Below are 20,387 nucleotides of genomic sequence, written 5' to 3' on the forward strand. Positions count from 1 at the left end.
AGGAAGGATATATTATCAATCACCACAACTCATAGACTTTGGTGGGTAGTGAAACAAACTATTTTAGGACAATGAAGAATGCTATTTTATTCTGAAGGCTTCCGTCTAATATTTTTAAAGGTTAGATTTGACACAGAGATCCAATAGATGAGTTAACTCAATAGGAATGAGAATAAAATGTGGGAGGCATGACAGGGATATTTCAGCTGAAGTAAACCCACCTTTCCAAATACTAATCCCATTACTGGATAAAATAAATAACTCTCTACAAATAAAACAGCAGCCCACTGATCTGGCTTTAGGGAATCCTTTCCATGATCTAAACACTTCTCTTATATAAGTGGCCTTGATATCAATTTAGAAATCAAATCCTATATTCTACTTTAAACATTCTCATTTATTACTTTTTCAAGGATGGCAGAAAATACCTTCAAAGCATCCCCACACTTTTATCATGTCACCTCACTCCAGCTGTTTTCAAAACATTTTTTGAAATGATTACCAACATCTTACATGGTCAAGATGTTTCCATTCCTCTGCCCATTCTCTGTCTGTCAGTCTGTGATCAATCATTTCTTCTTGACGTGTGCCATGCAACCCTATAAATATGAAGAAGGTTGAATCACCCTAAAACATTAAGGACATAATCCATATGCGCACAGGCACTTAGCAAAGACTATGTGGGCAAACTAAAGGATGTGAAAATATATTCGATTTTTGAACGGAGGCATGAGTCATATTCAGATTCAGAATTACCTCATGGGTCTCTCATAGAATGATAAAATGTTAGAAAACTAGAAGGAATTTTAGAGGTCATCTGGTCAGAACCATTTCTTTTACACATGAAGAGATACCAAGCCCTGAGCCAGTTATCCATATAATGTTCCCTAAGTGAAAATATAAATATATCCTGAATCTTAGTAAATACAAGAAACCACAAGTATACATTAAGTGGTTTCAAAGTGTGGCTTTCCTGAATTAAAAACGAAGATAGCATAAATTGTTTTACATGAATAGGGATATGCTTTTCTAAAACAAGCACGGTAAAACTATTCCACATTTCAGCATAGTATAAATGAACATAATCCTATTACATACACCTTCATGATAAAATTAGGCCATGAAGAGAGGGCTTGCATAACATAAAAGCAAAATATACTCATTCAATTTATCAAAAAGTAAAAAATAAAAATAAATTGGACATCCTCTATGAAAACAAAATCAACATACCAGATATAATGTTGGACAAATACCATAAATCCAAGCTAAGAAATTAAAAATCCTAATGTGTAGTCCACAACATAAATATTAATGCTCTTTAGCATCACAGTTAAGATGCTACCATGAAAAGGTAATAAGGAAACACTTACCAAGTGAGAACAATAGTAACGAACATGAGCAATTAGCCAGGATACTTAACAAAATAAAAAATTAATGTGTCTTCCTAAAGGGACAGGGTGAAAGAAAGGGTCTAATCAGAGATACCTAGAAACGCGTGGCTCTTCTGACAAATTGTGTAAAACACCTCATGTTCTACTATCAAGGAAAGGCACTAGGCTATGGCAAGATTTTCCATTTTAAACAATTAAAACTATTTATTTTAGTTGCCAGTTCTCACTGTTACTCTGGATAGCAAATTAAGTTTGACATGGTTTAGGCTTCTATAGACAACTAGGCTCTTTTTCTGAGGGAGTTATGTAGGAGTTAAATGACAATAAACGTTATGAGACACTGCATTCCACTTTTTGTGAAATCCGAGTGGTTAGAAATCCCCTTTTAGCTGATTAAGGGAAATAAAGATAATGAGTCATATGACTTTTTTCAGCCAACCATGAAAATACAATTTCATTTATAGCTGATGGAAGTGAGCACATACATGTCAGCTTTCTCAGACTAAATTAAAAGCTAAATATAAAACACTGCACCATTCCTCTCCAATTAGAATATATTCTGAAATACATTTTTAAAGCTAAAATTGTCAATGCCACCTATTGGTAAAAAAGTAAAATTGCAAATAAGCTTTAATAATTTGCATAATAGAAAAGACATTGGAGAAGAGTAATATTTAGTTATTTCTCTGTTGTGACAATTTCAAGTTGAAATGTTTGCAAATATGTTATTTTTGTTGACTTATTTTTTGCCTGTGTTTTAGGGAAAAAGCACTACCATTGAAATGAGTCATCACAGAAAACAACTGGAGAGTGATAAAGATATAAATGCGGTGTTAAGATTCATGATGGAGGCTTCTTACTATATTGGCCTATATAAAGACTAAGAACTTCAGAAGTCTTAAAAGTTTCAAAACTTCAGCAGATTAAATCAATAGTGACATGAGCTCTACCACCGGGAATAATATTAACGAGCAATAGGATGTCTGTGGCTAATGGGATAACAGCATTTGTGGAACAGTGCTAAGCATCATCTCACTTAACAACAATAGAAAAATAATAAGTACATTAGAAACATGTTTGAGCCCAAGTACTTGGTGAAAAAATACAGGTCTCATATGTTTCCTGCTTTTGAACTCTGAAGGTCATTTGTTGGATACAGCCAAATCTTTAAAAAGAAAAAATAAAACAACTCAAATTTTTACATTTATTAATTTTTCTATTTCAGATACTTAAATATTCATCACCACACAATTTTTATTTATATCCATAATACCAGAGGGATGTACTAGGGGAAAGCAGTTCAGACTCATTAAAACACATTTTCATTCGTGGGCAATCTGACACTAATGTTGAGTCTTACCCAATTCCTAACTAGGCTGAAACTCTCTTTATAAACTAATGCTGCCTGTAAAATTATTTTATTAAAAGATTCTAGTGAGTACACATCTCTGCAAATATGTCTCTACATATGATAGACATTTATAAATCGTACCAGACTAAGTATACATTTATGACCATTTTTATATTCTCAGAATGGCGGCCTGATGTAACAACACCATAATTTGTTACTCATACGTCAAGGTTTTACTTTACTTTAACACATACTAAACTATGCCAGACTTCAGGGACGGTTAAGTAGTTGCGTATATTTATAAAGATTACCACTATTAGTTTTATAAGCTAATATAATTAAAAGGTAAGGAACATGGTCTGACAAAAAAAATCACATAAAACCAGTGGGTACAGATATAACCCATAAAGGAATATTTTATATTACTAGATGAAAACATAATCATTGAATATAAGCATAATTAGTTCCTTGTTGATTACTCTGTAGTGTACTGGAACTAATATTTCATAAAATAGAATCTGCTGCCTAAGAAAAAGGCCATTTCCTGGCACTTACAAAGTGGGGTATCTTGAGTTGGTCTTACAATGACCTGGTAACTCCACTTCTATTTGAAAATAAGCAATCATGGTTTGAGGGCATCAGTCATCAATAAATGGCAAGGCTTTTGCTTTGAAGGGAGCTGTTATCGCATTTGATTTCAGGGTCAAAATATCAGTCCAGACTGAGAAATAACATAACCATTTTTGAGAGCTCTTCGAAATGGTACCTGAGAGAACATTAGACAGATTGGTTATTAAGAAAGAACAAATTATATGCTTAGCCATTTGTCTGACACACTATATAAAAGTAGAAATGATGTTGTGGGGAAGTGAAACTACTATTTTACTATCTCACATCCAGGGCCTCCATCGCCCCTCCCCTCAACCTGACTCTCCCTTTCTGCTTTCTAAACATTTGAAGGGTTGTGTTTTCAAGCAAAAGACCCTACATATGGAAGCCCCTATGTCCTACTAACCTAGTTAGAAGTCTAACATAAACCTCTGCTCACCACACGCTCTCTGCCTGTGGCTAAAAAAAACGTTGTCCTACTATTCAGGCAGGGAACTGGCCGTGCTTCCCAAGTTCTGCGCCTTCAGCTCTGTGTTCTGCTTTTCTACTTGGACTTCGTCCTGTGCTGCTTCCAGTATCTTGCCCACCAAACCGTCCCATGTCAGGGAAGTTTGTCAGCAACCAGCTAAGAGGTAAAGGCAGTCCTGCTGCTGGACAGCATGGATTCAGGGGACAGAAAAAGACTAGAGAGAGGGCTGACTATTGCTCTCAGTTTATCACTAGATTGACTTGCGAAAAATCAAGAATTCAAGAAGCCCCAGGAACAGGAACAGTACTCTAATGCTATCACCTCAAACACTGATCATGTATCAAAACTTACCTATTCGTCTTCCTTCTCATTTGTCATGGTGAGCACCTGTTCTTTAGAAGACAGTGTCTCCTAAATGCTTCACTTCCAACAGTTTTATGCAAAGAAGGAATGAACACAGGCAAACAGAACACGTATTTACCCAAACTCATTCCCTTCTTTGGTATTCTGATCTTTGACACTAAATTGTCAACACTAAATTGAATCACTGACACTTCTAAGTTGGAAAACAAAAAAAAGTACTAAATCATTCCTCAAAGAACATCTGTTGACTTAAACCACAGACATAATAATACCATATTGTATTTTTCAAATACAGACTATCACAGAGACTGGAAAACTCCAAATGAACTTTGAGACTATCTGAAATAAAAGATAGAATGAAATAAACTGATTTTTAAAAAATACTTGTGGCAGACTAACTACATACGAAATCCCTCATATTAAAAAAAAAATTAAAAACTTGTTTTGCGTATGTTAATACAGTTCAGGAGGTTGTATTTAGATGCCCCCCCCAAATAATAACCTGCTGTCACAAAGAACGTAAGTAATTAAGAGAGAGAAAGCACAGCTGTTAAAGGACACAGTAATACCAACAAAGTTTTCTCATAAAGGAGACACTACATAAAGAAAGGGAATTTTTACCCCATCACAGATATCAAGCCTCGAGTTTAGCTGAGAAGTAATGATGCAAGTCTTGAAGCATACAGTCCCAAAAGAAGTGAAGAGATCCTTCAGTCTTACCCATAGGTCTGTTTCTGTCCCTGAGGTCCCTGTGGCTGGGGTGTCGATAGGAGTCCCTGTAGTGGTGGGCAATGGCCATATCATCCAAACGGTAATGCTGAGGTGGAGGAGGGGTGGGGTGAGGCAGGCCATTGGGCTGGTAGGATAAGCCATTATTTGGACTGTACCGCTGGCCTGGGCTAATAGTGCATGGTCGCTTGCTTGGATGTTCTGAGTGCAAAGGCTCTCTGTCAAAGCCATTTTCTTTGGTTCTGAGGGAGGAAGAAAAAGAGTTTGTTTCATAATGTACTCAGAAACCAGCATAGTCTGGACACTCACATTTGAACTTGTAATATAAACAGAATATTCTTTTACTGGCCAGAAACTTTCTAAACTCAGCTTCCTAGACCTGTGGGAATTCACTAAAACCCATGCTGAGGCCTAAATGATCACATGACTGCACAGGAGAAAATGTTCCACTTCTCATCAAATTAGCAAACATCTTTCAGTTGAAGTTCATGTGGTTTGGTCACAAATAAGAGGAGGCCTGATCTCCACTCTGCAGATAACATTTTCACTCAAAAGCGAACACTTGATTTCTAACAAATTACCCTTGGATCAACTGTATTTGGTGAAGATTCATCAAGGTACAACAGCGTCACTCTTTTGGTGAATTCTTCAGGTATACCTATTGCACCGATCCAAGCTATGTCTGACTTCCATGTCAGAGGACATCTATGAGCTGTGTTGTTCAATACAGTAGCCACATGTGGCTGCTTAAATTAAAAGTGAATTAACAGGGATTCCCTGGTGGCGCAGTGGTTAAGAATCCGCCTGCCAATGCAGGGGACACGGGTTCGAGCCCTGGTCCGGGAAGATCCCACATGCCGCGGAGCAACTAAGCCCGTGCGCCACAGATACTGAGCCTGTGCTCTAGAGCCCGCGAGCCACAACTACTGAGCCCGCTTGCCACAACTACTGAAGCCCGCGCACCTAAAGCCCACGCTCCGCAACAAGAGAAGCCACTGCAATGAGAAGCCCGCGCACCTAAAGCCCACGCTCCGCAACAAGAGAAGCCACTGCAATGAGAAGCCCACGCACCGCAACGAAGAGTAAACCCCGCTCGCCTCAACTAGAGAAAGCCCGCACACAGCAACGAAGACCCAATGCAGCCAAAACTTAAACGAATAAATAAATAAATTTATTTTAAAAAGTGAATTAACATTAAATAAAGTTTAAAATCCAGTTCTTCGGTAGCAATAGCCACATTGCAAGTGTAATCGTCACCTGTGGCTAGTGGCTATGGTACTGGACAGCACAGATACAGATCACTTCCATGATGTAAGAAAGTTCTATTACAAAGCACTGATCAAACTGAATTAATTAACTTAATTAATGCAATAAAACAACGTAATGTCTGGGACTGACATTACCTTGGGCTACCAAGATACTCAATCAGCAGTCATACAGAGCTAGCTGGGATTAGAAAAAAGATTGGGGCAAACCCCTTTCTTTTAAAGTTGAGGAAACACATGCCCAGAGAGCACAAGTGACCTGTCTGAAGTCATGAGATCTTAGGGCAGGGCAGGCACACCCTGACTGCATTTCATCATGTGATACACAAAACTGCACTTGTCTTTCAGAAGGAACACATTCTATAAATGAGACCTGTTAACTGCTCCTAGATTCTCAAACAGAAGTAGGGTTAAAGAAATATTTTCTGACTGAACGTATCTCTAAGAGATGAACTCAGTGTAGTCTGTAAGATAGGAATGCATCACCTCCACTTTGACTGCAAGCACAGCTCCCAAACTAATTTTTTACCTAGTAGCTGGCTCTCCTCACAAGACCAGCTCTCTGTCCTTAGACCAGTGGCAGCATCTATTTTCCCTGGGAAATTTCCCCATAAGAATTCTACCAAGTCACAGTAGCTACAGATTTCCGAGTGCCTTTTTTTTGGCCTTGCCGTGCAGCTTGTGGGATCTTAGCTCCCCGACCAGGGACTGAACACAGGCCATGGCAGTGCCTAACCACTGGACTGCCAGGGAATTTACATCTGCACACCTTTTTTTGATTTTAGGTTGGTTAGGTTTAGATACTTTAGACACTTTTCCCACTTTCCTAGTGCCCAGGGATAGTCTTTGTCTGATAAAACTGGAGGGATGTGAATGGAAACTGACTTGACAACAGAGATCATTTAGGGGCTAGAGGATTCTACAATGAATCGCCCTTTATGTCCCTTTAGGGTAGAACCCCAGTGACAATTTGCACACATCAGATTACAAAGTACAGAGAAGTTAGAGATAGAAAGTACAGGCACACTAAGAACTGAGGGAAACTGCAGAGTTCAATGGGAAATGAATATATGCCCAATACATGCTGGTGAAAGATGTTCTGGAGCCAGGTGACTGTCCAACACTGGAAATGCCAGCAGGGCATGGTCCCCATGGGAGTGTCAAACAGAAGTCTCAATGCTGCTCCTGTCAAAGTATCTACAGCAAAATATTCTGACTCCATACATATTGATCATTGACCAGACTAAAATGTCTCAAACGTTACAATGCACTGCTTCAAAATAATTTTTAAAAGTGAATGGAAACATTCTAGATATATATCTTCGAAGAGGATATTTATGTGATTCTAATCTGTATTTCCATATCCTACACATTTCTGAATAATACACTTCAACATTCAATGCATAAACATTTCCAGCATAGATCAGTTGGAAAATACTGAAGACTATTAGTAGCTATGAATATAATGTCAACACAGCACCTACCTTACTGGCAGTGTGGTGTAGTGGAAAGAGCACTGGACTGGGAATCAAGAGACCTGAGATTTAGTCCTGGCTCTTCCACGACTAGCTGTGTGACCTTGGGCATGTCACTTAACCTCTCTGGACCTCAGTTTGCTCATCTGTAAAATGAAAGGGTTGGACTAGATCAGTGGTTTTCAAACTGTGCCACTTGAGGTGCTTAGGGATTCTGCAGGCAATAAAGAGCTTTTACCCCAAACAATCAAGATTTAAAGGGCCAGAGGAACCCACTTATCATTCTTATCTATTTTAAAAGTTGAGGTTCCACCTAAGGTTTCATTTCTGAAGGAAAAAGCTGCTAAAATCAAGTTTGAAAACCACTGGACTAGGATAATTGCTGAGGTCCCTTCTAGTTTGAAAACTCTGCAATTCAGTTATTCTATATTTATTTCTAAATGTCATTTGTACAGCACAGGGGATATAGCCAATATTTTATAATAATTATAAGTGGAGTATAACTTTTTTTGTGCAAAAATAAAAAATATTCTCTAAATACCTTATAGCAGCCTAAATATATAAACATCAAAACATTTCTAAATATCAAAACATCTTTGATCCAATTGTGTCAAACCAACTCGACTTACTGGTTTTGTGTCTCCTTGTTCAAAGATAACAAGAACATTCAACACTGGAAGAATTCTTACTATTTTCAAAGTAGTTAGATACGTTATTTATCTTTGCTGTCAGATCAACCCTCTGATCAGTGCTATTACTTCAATGAGCCTGTATTGAAGCTTTTTTCCCTCCTAAAGCAAGGACAGTAATGTCCTAAGAAGCAGGGCTAGCTCCTGAGTCTGTCCTCTCATTTCTATCATGTCCTTGCAGTGACAGTCCCTATTCTGGGTCTTATCACTCTTGCAGCTATTGAAACAATAAAGCTCATCACCTCACAGAGGCAGGTATATTTCAGCAGCAAAGCATTCAAACGGCCCACATAAATAGTTATGAGAAGTCTCCCTGTGCTTCCTCCAACCACTCAAGTCTACCTATAAAACCAACCCTATTCAAAGGATGTATGTCCAGAAAGCTAACCAAAACAACTTAATTGCTATTTGTTTGTCTGCTTCTTAGAAATGCCTAAAACTATCTAAAACCTCATTTGCTTGGGGGAAAATTCCAAATCTGAATGTTTCTTACATTCTCACAATGTATTAGGCAAAACTAATGAATACTTTTCATTGTCCCATACCAGCATATTCTCAAAATAACTCAAATTCTAGTGGGAAGTCTGTCATGTCTCATGGGTTTCTAGAAGGCATTTTTTGGTTTGTTTTTTATATTCTATCTCCCTTCCAGGAGAAATGTTCCTCAATATAACCTAACTACTTCAACAACTAGATCCCAATCACTTCTCTCTCAGGGTCTGATGTCCTAAGAGTAGAAGACTGCTCAGGACTCAGCTATGTGACCCTGAGATAACCTGGCTTCAGTTTCCTGCCCAGTAAAATGAAACTGATAGGAAACAATACGTGTTTAAGAAAAAAAAAAAACTTAAGAGACAACCTAATTTACACCTTACCCCACTTCAGGCTGTTCTCTCTCAGCTCCTCAAAACAGGCTGTAAACTGACTTACTTGAGAAAGAAAACAAACTTTTAAAAAAACTTTCCTCTATATAAAATATTTTAAATGTCATAATAGGCTAGTATGCACTGACAATTCCTTAGTAACATGAAAATGGGGAAGAATGAAGAAAGAAATTATTAAGATCATGGCAATAACTAGAATAAAAGGACCAATCAATTTCTTACATGACAGGAACAGACATAAGTCTTTTTCTAGATTCAAATGTTTTTTAAGTGCGGAAAACAGCACTAAAAGATTGTTCTAGGGAAAGGCAAATTGGTATAGCATAATAAACCTGAGAATGGCAAGGAAGAAACTTAAAAATTCTGATATTAGTCCTGTTACAAACAAATACATGTCTTAGGTGCTGACTTCTCCAACTGACCACATGTATTTCAAACGGCACATGTCTAAACTGACCTCGTCTTTCTCTGGTACTTCCTCCACCAGTCAATGATGCCACCTTTTACTTAGCCACCAAAACAGAAACTTGGAAGTCACTCTATAACTTTCTTCTCCAAAAAAAAGTCCTGCTGATGGTCTCATAAGCTTCTCTGGCATAGGTCCTTCTGCCCTACCCCAGGACACATTATCTTGGCCTTATCAAGCCCTTGTCTTACTCTGCAGGTATCTCAGCCAGAACCAGGGCTGAGATACTGGCTGAGTCTTTAAAAAAAACAAACAATTTTTTACTTTTTATTTTAGAAAGAAGCATATATCTAAATCTCAGGAGGTGACAGTTCTGTTAAAGGAAAGCCCAAAGACATTAATAACTTAATCTTAAACAAAGCTTCCTTCCCTTTTCTAACACATGCAGTTTGCTAAGGCTTCCACAGAAAGACTAGACACTGAATTAAAGGGCGGGGGAGTGGTCATTTAGGGCATCATATTTTCAAAACACAACTCAGTAAAAGGTCTCTTCAGGAATTTTTAGGAAATAGGTTGAGTTTAGATAAGAATTTTATATAACACCCTATATTGGTATTGAATAATGTATCTGAAACAAAATACATTACAAATTCCCCTGCTTCCTTAACAAGAAAATCAAACCTGATTCTTCATGGACAACCTGCAGTGATTTCTATGTTTGCAGAAATATCACCCTGCAGGAAGTGGGATGTTCAGATGGTGAAAAACAAAGCACTGAGTGACACAGGACCAACACTACTGGGCCACATGGAAAGAAGTGCCTTCCATCTCTCTATTGCTAAACCACAACCTAGGAGATAACTTCCTAAGAGGCGAGCTAACACCTTCTGGAGTAAAAAAGATAGATGCAGGTAGATGTTGGCCCCTCCAGACAAAAACAAGATACCTGGGCCCTTAAGGATTACAATATGTGGGTTCCCAGAGACTTCCCTCCCCCAAAGAGAAGGTGGAAACCTTCAGGCACATGTCCCTGGAGCTCTCCATCTGCTGAACAGTCAGACTGCCTGGGAGCGGCTGTCCCCTTGTCTTCACTAATTTCTGACCACTGCTGAAGTATTCAGTTGCTACTGCTCCTGCTGTCTGGAACCACATTGTTTTTTTTTTTTTTTTTTAAATACATCTTTACTGGAGTATAATTGCTTTACAATGTTATGTTAGTTTCTGCTGTACAACAAAGTAAATCAGCTATATGCATACATATGTCCCCATATTCCCCCCCTTGAGCCTCCCTCCCACTGTTCTTATCCCACTCCTCTACGTCGTCACAAAGCACCGAGCTGATCTCCCTGTGCTATGCAGCAGCTTTCCACTAGCTATCTATTTTACATTTGGTAGTGTACGTATGTCAATGTTACTCTCTTACTACATCCCAGCCTCTTCTTCCCCTTGTCCTCAAGTCCATTCTCTACATCTGCGTATTTATTCCTGCCCTGCCACTAAGTTCATCAGTACCATTTCTCTAGATTCCATATATATGCGTTAGCATACGGTATTTGTTTTTCTCTTTCTGACTTACTTCACTCTGTATGACAGACTATAGGTCCATCCACCTCACTACAAATAACTCAATTTTGTTCCTCTTTATGTCTGAGTACTATTCCATTGTATGTATGTGCCACATCTTCTTTATCCATTCACCTGTTGATGGACAATTAGGTTGCTTCCATGTCCTTGTTATTGTAAATAGTGCTGCAATGAACATTGCGGTACATGTATCTTTTTGAATTATGGTTTTCTCAGTGTATATGCCCAGTAGTGGGATTACTGGGTCATATGGTAATTCTATTCCTGGTTTTTTAAGGAACCTCCAGACTGTTCTCCATAGTGGCTGTATCAATTTACATTCCCACCAACAGTGCAGGAGGGTTCCCTTTTTTCCACACCCTCTCCAGTATTCATTGTTTGTAGATTATTTTTAACATCTTTATTGGAGTATAATTGCTTTACAATGGTGTGTTAGTTTCTGCTTTATAACAAAGTGAATCAGCTTTATGTATACATATATCCCCATATCACCTCCTTCTTGTGTCTCCCTCCCACCCTCCCTATACCACCCCTCTATGTGGTCACAAAGCACCGAGCTGATCCCCCTGTGCTATGCGGCTGCTTCCCACTATCTATTTTACATTTGGTAATATATATAAGTCCATGCCACTCTCTCACTTCGTCCCAGCTTACCCTTCCCCTCTCTCTGTGTCTTCAAGTCCATTCTCTACATCTGCGTCTTTATTCCTGTCCTGCCCCTAGGTTCTTCATAACCTTTTTTTTTTTTTTTTTTTTAAGATTCCATATGTATGTGTTAGCATACGGTATTTGTTTTCCTCTTTGTGACATACTTCACTCTGTATGACAGATTCTAGGTCCATCCACCTCACTACAAATAAATCAATTACATTTCTTTTTATGGCTGAGTAATAGTCCATTGTATACATGTACCACATCTTCTTTATCCATTCATCTGTCGATGGACACTTAGGTTGCTTCCATGTCCTGGCTATTGTAAATAGTGCTGCAATGAACATTGTGGTACATGTATCTTTTTGAATTATGGTTTTCTCAGGGTATATGCCCAGTAGTGGGATTGCTGGGTCATACGGTAGTTCTATTTTTGGGCCCATTTTTGGATTGTTTGTTTTTTGGATATTGAGCTCATGGGCTGCTTGTAAATTTTGGAGATTAATCTTTTGTCAGTTGCTTCATTTGCAAATATCTTCTCATATTCTGAGGGTTGTCTTTTCATTTTGTTTATGGTTTCCTTTGCTGTGCAAAAGCTTTTAAGTTTCATTACGTCCCATTTGTTTATTTTTGTTTTTATTTCCATTTCTCTAGGAGGTGAGTCAAAAAGGATTTTGCTATGATTTATGTCATAGAGTGTTCTGCCTATGTTTTCCTCTAAGAGTTTTATAGTGTCTGGCCTTACATTTAGGTCTTTAATCCATTTTGAGTTTATTTTTGTGTATGGTGTTAGGAAGTGTTCTAATTTCATTCTTTTACATGTAGCTGTCCAGTTTCCCCAGCACCACTTATTGAAGAGGCTGTCTTTTCTCCATTGTATATTCTTGCCTCCTTTGTCAAAGATAAGGTGACCACATGTGTGTGGGTTTATCTCTGGGCTTTCTAGCCTGTGGAACTATGCTTTCTTATTCTACTCTGTCATCTACACATTTCAACTGGAGCCCTCTAATTTTTTCTTTTTAGTGAATCAATCATGGCACTTTGTTCCTGGCTGCTTTCATGGCTGTAGGTGTTTCAGAGACACATCTTTTAAAATGGTAGAAAGAAAGTAAACAAGAAAGCAAAAAAACTCTTAGGGGAGAGGGCCATTTGCTACACTACTAAAAACGACTGTATTAAGTTTAATTTTGATTATTTATTTGTTCAACTAGTGTTTTGTTGTTGTTTGTTTGTGGTGTTTTGCTTTGTTTTGTTTTAGATAGCCGGTATGTGTATCATGCACTTTCCTGAGCTTTACTGGACATACAAAAGTAAGCAAGACATGATTCCCCAACACCCTCCCCTAAGATTATGGTTTAGTAGTAGACTTAAATGCTTTTTGAAAGTGTGCTAGCAAGAAATTTTTTACCATAAACCCAGTTTAATTAGTGGTACAAGACTTCTATACTGCTACGCAGGACCTGAACTCAGCAGCTACCGTAAAAAGTGTAAAAAGTGGTATGGGAGATCAGAAGGAGAAAAGATCACTACATTTGAAAGAGCAGGGGCTATGGAGCTGGCTTCAAATTTTGGCTCTGCTATTTGCTGGCCATATGAACTGAGGAGGCTTAATCTCTATGAGTCACAGAATAGGGACAATTATTTCAGAGCTACTGAGAGGACTATATGAGAGACGCTACATAAAGAGCCTAACACATATTTGGCATTCAACAACTTAACCAAAGCACTTATTTTTCAAGCTGAGGCGTTCAGAGGCTGGGGTATTACAAACACAGTTATAAGAGTGCGGGCATTCAAGTCAGAGAACCTAGGGTTTAGAATCCCATCAGTGCCTCTTACAAGCCATGTGACCTCAGACATATTATCCAGCCAGCCTGAACCTATGCAATAGGACTGTCAGGAAATAAGTGCTGTGTGTTCATATGTAAATTATTTAGCATGGGCCTGGCACATCTTAAGTGCTCAGTAAATAGTAACCATTATTATAATATTCATGATTGGGAAGCCTTCATTCAAATAGTAGAACCTGTCTTGAGTTAGCTTGCCAAGTATGAATAGAATTATTATATACAAGAACTGGGGCAAAGAACAGAAACCATCAGTCAGAATACAGACTAAGGCATGAACAATGTTCAGCAGAGCCAGACCCTAGGACAGCAGCAAAAATAAGGCTAGCAAGTTTACGCTGAGGCTGGAGTATGGAGACCAAAATGTTCTCTACAGCCACACAATCTTTCTCATCATGTAAATGCAACTTAATGCAATTTCATTAGAAGCCTCCACAATTGATATGACTAATACAAAAAAGAAAAAAAATCGTTTCTACAGGGATGATTACTCTCTTCTTGAAACCGATGAATGCATTAAAAAATGCAACACAAAACAAGAATGCGTGAATATAATATAAATCCCTCATATTTTTTCACAGAAAACTGAATGCGGCAGATAATAAAAATTTAATTCTTATTTGCATAGTCAATTAATTCTACCATTCCTTATAACTTTTCTTTTTTCTTTTGGCCGTGCTGCGCGACATGAGAGACTGTAGTTCCCCGATCGGGGACTGAACCCGCACCCCCTGCATCGGAAGTGCTGAGTCTTAACCACTGGACTGCCAGGGAAGTCCCTACAATTCCTTATAAAGTGCACCTATCTTTTCTCTTTAGAAAGACAAAAATATTGAAATCTCATTCATTTTGCAGAAAAGGAAAAATGGATTTAATAGGTTCCGCTGGTGTGTGCTTTGCTGACAAATCTTATACATTCAACCAACACGGTTTCAAAATGACTGCCTTATGACCCTCCAACATTCAGTGTTTTCTAGTTTACTCATTAAGCCAGGAAATCTGGCTTACTGTGAATCCTCTATCAGTATAAAAATTTATAAAACCTCAGAATATTATACTGTTGCATTTGCCCACATGAACAATTACAGAGAAAAAATAAATGAGGGAAAGTAAGGAGGGAAAAAGACACAATTCTTAGTTAAGCTTTCCTTGTTTACATTCTGCACATTAAATCATATTTTGTGCAACTGGAAGATTTCAGGTAGGTAAATTTCTCCACTAAGAAGCTCTGTAACTTTAAGCAAGTTCTTTCATCCTTAGTTTTCTCAAGATAAAGGATTGGCCTTGTAAATCTATAAGATTGCCCCCAGCTAACAAATTACATACTTCTAAAGCTCAAGAAAATCTTTTTAGAAAATAATGTTTAATAATTGGGGGTGCAGGAAATACATATTAATGCAACCATGTGGCCTTCATAATAAAAACCAAGATGTGTTAAACTGAGAGTAATTTAAAGCATAATTACATTAAAATGATTATATATAAATATAGAGATATAGAGATAGGTAGATGAAGGGGATTAATATTTAACATAAATCACTTGAAACGGGAAGGGAGGCAGTGGAGACAGTGTTATCCATACAAAACCAATGATCATTCGATTTGATTTAAGCCCGGAAGATTCTGAGTCAGAAAATCGGCATGACAGGTGAGAGCACAATGTTAAAGACAAATATAACAAAAGCTGCAACATCAAAGCTGTGAGAAAAGACATCAAATGATAATTAACAAAAAAAAAAATGTATCCTTTTAAACATAGTAATTTTTAACTATTTTTGTACTCTCAAAAAAATGCAGCCGTTGTCTAACTGCTCTTTCCCTCCTCACTCCATTTGAAACTGTGTTTTCATGACTATGATGGTGAGCAGTTTTAAAGAGGACTCTCAACTTCTAGTCTCTGTTTGAAAGTGGTCTCTTCATTTAATCAGTTCCAAAAAAGGTTTGTATTCCCTTCCTCAGCTTTTCCCACCACAAAATGGCAAGATAAACAATAAACTTTTACATATGAACAAAGAATAGAAATCAGGACTTTCTATTAACTTTCTCTAATATTTTAGGAAGAAAATAGCATGATTTTTAAATGAAAATTGTCTCTTTCTAATTTGGGTTCTAAGTTATTCTACCACAGACCTACAAATCTAGTATAGTTTTTCAGGGACTCACCCTAGATCTATTTTTAAAAAGAAGTAGAATAAATTTTACTGTTCCATACAGGAAAAAAAAAAAAATCATAGACTTCCCCAGAGTATTCATTTCTCTGTAAATAAAAGTAATGCTTAAAAAAAGAAAAAAATATAACCAGTGACAATCACATTTAAAGATGAGAAGTTACATTTGCCAAAACCCATCCCTGAAATACGTGAGGACTGTTTAGTAGATTAAATCAGCAATCATCACAGAATTTAAGCCCGAAAGTTGTAAACAAAATATAGAGCGCTCTTTTGTTCGTGACATGTCATGAACAAATTATCAAAATGTGTTTTCTCCTCAGGTGTCAGTTTTTCCCTCTTTTAGTGACTGATGGTTCCCAGTGTTATTACAGAAACAGATTGATCTTTTTAATGAGCCAGTTTAATAGACTCCAAAATCTCACCGTGGCTGCTCATCCATGTCAGACCATATGCACCAACAAAACATTCAGTAAAACAACAAAAAAAAGCTCTGCTGTCAAACAGCTCCATACTCTATAAAATTTCATATAGTAGATCTGGATATACAGATAAATAACCAGAGAAGAGGAAAATGCACATGCAAACAAGATGAAGAAAATATATGCAAAGAAATAGTAGAGGCCCATATTTTCTTGGCTCTGATCAAATTCCCACAGGATACAAATGTATTTACACAACATATTCTCATTACCCTTCCTCCTAACTCTAAGGAAATCCATTTGCCATCTTTCCATTATAACGCACACTTCAGGGTTCCACTTGAAAAAGAATGTTCCACCCAAAGAGCAACTGTGTGAATTCTGACTCCAGCAACTGTCTATGGATAACCAGAGGAAGAACACTGAAGGCTCTTTTAAGAAAGTTCTACCTGACTGAATGCAAACATGCATGCACACACAGCTACAGATCATCAAAACAAAAATGCTGATTTTCTGTGGAATTTATATGAAGTTTCCATATCAATGTTAGCACATTGCCAAGGGCTTACCTCAGCACTGTTCAAGGGAGGTCTAAAGTCACAGTATATTCACATATAAAACACTGGGAAAGAACCAGTGGAGAAAGTGCTGGGAATATAGAGAAGTGGATAAAGCAAGTTTTCATTCTGCCTGTTATGGTTACTTAGCAGTTAGAGTTTCTAGAAAATAGATTGTGTCCATTTCCAATTTTGCCTATAGGATTACCTTTACATTTATCACAACTATCTAAACCTTGTTATCCTCTCCTCCACCCAAATAAATGTTCTTCTTCCCAATTTTCCATCTAGTCTCTCCTTAATTTCCTTTACCACACTATCTTGGAAAAATGGAGCTGAAACATCTCAATACCAGCAGGTAGTACTGATTCCCTGCAGGGTAAATGGTTAGGATCAGACAGGAATACACATGTGAATCATCTATCTTTGGGCTGCTTCTTGGTTTTTAGTATCATGTGGACACACCAATCAGACACCTGGATTAAGCAGCTGTCTTTAAAAGCTAAAGTACTAAATGCTTAAATATGATTATGGAAATACAACTTGTGAAAATAAGAAAGTAGCACTGTTGGTAGGTCATGTATGGAGGTGGGTCTACAGGGCATCAGAAGTAAACTAATGTTTAATCTTTTGCTTTAGGCATTTTAAACTATTAAGAGATCCTATGTCAAGAGGAGAAAAATTCCAGAGATTGTAGCATAAAAACTGCTTAACAGAGGATTATGTAATAACTGTATGTAAACTGGCTGGCTTTTAATAACATTCTGATTTGCAAAGCAACTATACATTTAAGGGTAGCTAAGTTGGTCACAGATAGATGTCTCTGAGCAGCTCCAAGGATCATAAGCTCCTAGGAATCTGTGCCAGGTTGTTAACCTCTCAAAGGCTGGTCTACGCTTCCCTGATAAAATGCAAAAAGAGTGAATGGATAAGTAGAAAAAGGAAACAAAGCATATGACAAATAAGTTTCCGAATATAGTTTCATTTTAAGATTCTCCATATTTTACAAATACTGTGCAAGATGCTGATAAGACTTTATATTCCTGGATTAGAAAATATTTATATATGAGGCTGAGGTATTCAGGAAAATTATTTTAGTAAGGTACATTGGAAGTTTCATGTGTATGCCTTATTCAACAACTAATCTGTAAGGTTTAATGGAGAAGGGGTTTTATTTTACATTTCTTAGAATTCTCAGTTATTAGAGCAGAGTACCTGACAGAATGAATATTGACTGATAAAATTTTTCAGCAAAAATGTCATCTACAAGTTCTATTACTTAACTCTTATCTTCACTCAGTCCATCTAGCTTCCCAGAAGTTTTCTCTTAGTTCATATAAAACCCAAATTAAATAGCTACTGCATTGTGCTTAGGCCAGATTTCAAAACCATCATATTTTGAGAAAACTTAGAATAACAAATTTCCTAACACTGAAGGGTAAAATATGTGGTTGGGATGAATTACATAGTAAATGATAATTTTAATACAGGGATATCCTTGGAGATAATGTATGTTCAGTTGCAGACCACCATAGTAAAGCAAATATCACAATAAAGCCAGTCACACAATTTTTTTTGGTTTCCCTGTGCATATAAAAGTTATGTTTACACTATACTGTAGTCTCTTAAGTGTGCAGTAGCACTATGTCTTAAAAAAAAAGTATATACCTTAATTTAAAAAATACTTTATTTGTAAAAAATGACAAAACAATTACAATGGTTAACATTAAAGATTACTGACCACAGATTACCATAACAAATATAATAATGAAGAAGTCTGAAATATTGTGAGAATTACCAAATTCTCACAGAATTACACAGAGACACAAAATGAGCAAATGCTATTGGAAAAATGGTGCCAATAGAATAATTCCATGCAGAGTGCCACAAACCTTCGATTTGTTTAAAAAAAAAAAGAAAAAGAAAAAAGAAAGAAAGAAAGAAAAGCAGTATCTGTGAAGCACAGTAAAGTGCAATAAAACAAGGTATGCCTGTATTGACTGTGTGTCTAACAACCATCAGTGGCGCTTGGCATATTTGAATATCATTCATCTTTACCTTTTCCTTTAATATTGCAAGCAGTGGTGGTGACCATTTGTAATGTATAGAAAAATCAAGTCACTAGATTGTACATCTGGAACTATCATAGTGTTGTAGGTCAATTAAACTTAAAAGAAAAAAAAAATTACAAGTAGCAAAGATTAACCTGCACAAAAAGCTAATCGACACAGGCCAGAGACTCATCACCCTGTAACACCCCAGGCCAGAGCAAGATTCCCTAGATGGCCACTCTAGCTTACTATTATTTTGCAAGAGGTGTCGGTCAGCAGTTTAAACATGACATGAAACATGTCCTCATACTGCAGGTCTGGGGTCCTCCTCCCTCTCACCTGTCTGGAGTTCGCCTCTTCCCGTTTTCGTTCACATCGAGAAGCAGCTCTGAGGAGTCAACAGGTGAGGTGGTGCTGGCATCCAGAAGCAGCTGTTCATGCTGGGCGAGGTACTGGGCAGGGTTCTGTTTGGCCAGCCTTGCGCAGTGGAGGAGCTCACGCTGCAGAAGAGGCAAGTTGGCCTGCAGGGGCATGACAGGAATGAGAGGATAGCCCAAAGGCTCCTTTAACCCGGTGGACCTACTCCACTTTTCAAACACTGGTGGACCGGACCCCACAACTTGGCTAAACACAACACCACTGAATGCATGCAATTCTCAGGCACAACTCTCAGGACTGGCTACAGTGTTAGCCTCCCTCCAGGCCTGGGTTGGGTGAGATGTCTGAGGGATGTCTCACTTCTCCCACCTTCAGCCCCTTTAATAACACTGGGAGTGGCTCTTATTTATTTTACGATCCCTTCATACTCAAGCATCATAAGCTCTACAGGATATCAGCTTCCATCTATGAGCAACTTTTGTTTTCCACAAGGAAGACAGAGGGTACATTAAACACATACATGGTTCAATTAACCTCAAAATAGGCTCCCTGACACATTCAGTTTTGTATCTAGTTACTTACCCAGTTGAAAAAGGCTAATCCTATGAAATATCTTTGGTCAACTACTAACTTCACATGAAAAAACAGAGATATGAACATAGAGATTGTTTTTAATAATCATCAGATTTGCACAACATTCAGTATTGGCCTGAGTCTGATCAGATACCCTGCTTAGGATTCATGCACAAAGCAGCATATACTACTAGTTTACAAAGGTAATCTGCTTTCTTTGTATCACACTTATTCTAAGGAAGGTATATATTTAAACAGAAGAAATCCTGTGTACCCATCACCGACTCCTCACCAAGCCCAGCACTTAGAAAAAGACTGAGAACCAACACGCTTGTTGATGATTCTGGCAATCTCAAATGTAGTAAGAGGAAAGGAAACAATTTCACACACAGAAAAGCATTAATTAGACAGAATTTTACTCTGAAAAGTAAACTTACTCTGACATTATATATCCAGAGTATTGTTGCTTTTTCTCCTCTGTGTCTTTTATTTTTTACTTTTTTGGAAGGGAGGGTATAGTATGGG

The 20,387-nt window shown here is 37.6% G+C and overlaps 1 protein-coding gene across 2 annotated transcripts in view; it reads right to left on the reverse strand.

Moving 5' to 3' along the window:
- The window catches only part of RUNX1T1 (RUNX1 partner transcriptional co-repressor 1), a 134,962-nt gene that overhangs the window by 24,298 nt on the left and 90,277 nt on the right, over window positions 1–20,387 (reverse strand). For both annotated transcript variants that reach the window (XM_032610341.1, XM_032610340.1), the window contains 3 exons: window positions 19,251–19,432; window positions 4,904–5,154; window positions 514–599 (listed from right to left, as the gene is read on the reverse strand). In XM_032610341.1, coding sequence (XP_032466232.1) covers window positions 514–599; window positions 4,904–5,154; window positions 19,251–19,432 — 519 coding nt within the window. The remainder of the gene's footprint in view (window positions 1–513; window positions 600–4,903; window positions 5,155–19,250; window positions 19,433–20,387) is intronic.

The sequence above is a fragment of the Phocoena sinus genome, chromosome 17 (assembly GCF_008692025.1).
Source record: "Phocoena sinus isolate mPhoSin1 chromosome 17, mPhoSin1.pri, whole genome shotgun sequence".
In the NCBI taxonomy this organism is placed as follows: domain Eukaryota; kingdom Metazoa; phylum Chordata; class Mammalia; order Artiodactyla; family Phocoenidae; genus Phocoena; species Phocoena sinus.